This window comes from Lepidothrix coronata, unplaced genomic scaffold (assembly GCF_001604755.1).
Source record: "Lepidothrix coronata isolate B3197 unplaced genomic scaffold, Lepidothrix_coronata-1.0 Scaffold572, whole genome shotgun sequence".
NCBI lineage: Eukaryota > Metazoa > Chordata > Aves > Passeriformes > Pipridae > Lepidothrix > Lepidothrix coronata.
In genome coordinates this window covers 39,262-40,716 of record NW_016690752.1, presented here as the reverse complement: position 1 = coordinate 40,716, position 1,455 = coordinate 39,262, and the positions used below count along the sequence as shown (strand labels likewise).

General features: G+C 65.4%; 1 protein-coding gene across 1 annotated transcript in view; it reads right to left on the bottom strand.

The window, feature by feature from the left end:
- Positions 1-23: 23 nt before the first annotated feature.
- Positions 24-1,455, bottom strand: part of RPS6KB2 (ribosomal protein S6 kinase B2) — a gene marked incomplete at its 3' end in the record, with an annotated part of 3,452 nt that continues 2,020 nt past the window's right edge. The window contains exons 2-7 of the mRNA XM_017839917.1: positions 1,145-1,248; positions 959-1,059; positions 793-883; positions 615-705; positions 205-312; positions 24-86 (exon numbers count right to left, since the gene is read on the bottom strand). Coding sequence (XP_017695406.1) covers positions 24-86; positions 205-312; positions 615-705; positions 793-883; positions 959-1,059; positions 1,145-1,248 — 558 coding nt within the window. The remainder of the gene's footprint in view (positions 87-204; positions 313-614; positions 706-792; positions 884-958; positions 1,060-1,144; positions 1,249-1,455) is intronic.

Here is a 1,455-nt window from a genome sequence, read left to right as displayed (position 1 = left end):
CCACCCCCTGCCCACCCCTGTACCTGCACGTCGGCCGCGTCCCCCGGGCCCCCCCCCACCCGCTGGCTGGGGTTTCGCTTGAGGAACTGGAAGAGAAATAGGGATGGAAGAGAAATAGGGCTGGAGGGGGGAATGGGGGAGGTGTTTTGGTAGAATCTGCTTAAATAAAGGGTGGGAGGAGGCGAGGGGAGTTTGGGGGGGCACCTTCTTGAGGAGGTCGCGGGCGTCGGGGGTCAGGTAGGGCGGCAGCACCAGTTTGCCCTTGAGGATCTTGTCGATGGTCTTCTTGCGGTTCTCGGCGGTGAACGGGGGCTGAGAGAGGCACCACGTGGTGAGGGAAAGCCAGGGGGGCGAGGAAGGCACAGGGTCACCCAGGTGGGGACCCCCCACCCACCCTCAGGACCCCCCGTGCCACCTCTGGGACCCCTCACCCAATGACCCCCAGGGAGGAAGGAGCAGGAGTAGGACTTGCTGATCCTGTGAGTAGCAGGGGGCTCTGGCTCCTCCTGGCAGGGACCCCTCTCCAGGACCCCCACCCACCTTCAGGACCCCCCCCCTCCACCTGTCAGACCCCCCCAGGCCCCCGGGGAGGAAGGAGCAGGAGCGGGACTTGCCGATCCGGTGAGCATGTCGTACATCAGGGCTCCCAGGCTCCACCAGTCCACCGCCCGGTTGTGCCCGCTCCTCACCAGGATCTCGGGGGCCCTGCCAGGAGCGGGGGGGGGTCCCTGAGTGCGCAGGGGGCCACGGCAGACACCCCCCCGCGCCCCCCAAGTGCTGCATCCCCCTCACATGTACTCGATGGTGCCGCAGAAGGTGTGGGTGACGGCTCCGTCGTGGATCGACTCCTTGCACAGCCCGAAATCCGTGAGCTTGATGTGCCCTGAGGGAGATGGGGGGGGGGTCAGCACCATCCCTGGAGAACCCCCAAGCCCCCTAGACCCCTCCCCAAGCCCACCTTGGCTGTTGAGCATGATGTTCTCCGGCTTGAGATCCCGGTAGATGATCCCGTGGGAGTGCAGGTGACCCAGAGCCAGCGTGATCTCGCTCAGGTAGAAACTGGGGCGGGACGGGGGGGCCGAGAGCAGTGTTGGGGTGCCCACTCCCCTCTCCATGCCCACCACTACCACCCCCCCGTCCCTACCAGGCCGTGTCCTCCAGGAAGATTCCCTCTCGCTCCAGCTGCATGAAGAGCTCTCCACCTGCAAAGAGAGCCCGAGTTGGACCCCCTGAGCCATCCCTGGAAACCTTTTAGCCATCCCTGGGACCCCCTGAGCCATCCCTGGAAACCCTTTAGCCATCCCTGGGACCCCCTGAGCCATCCCTGGAAACCCTTTAGCCATCCCTGGGACCCCCCGAGCCATCCCTGGAAACCCTTTAGCCATCCCTGGGACCCCCTGAGCCATCCCTGGAAACCCTTTAGCCATCCCTGAGACCCCCTGAGCCATCCCTGGA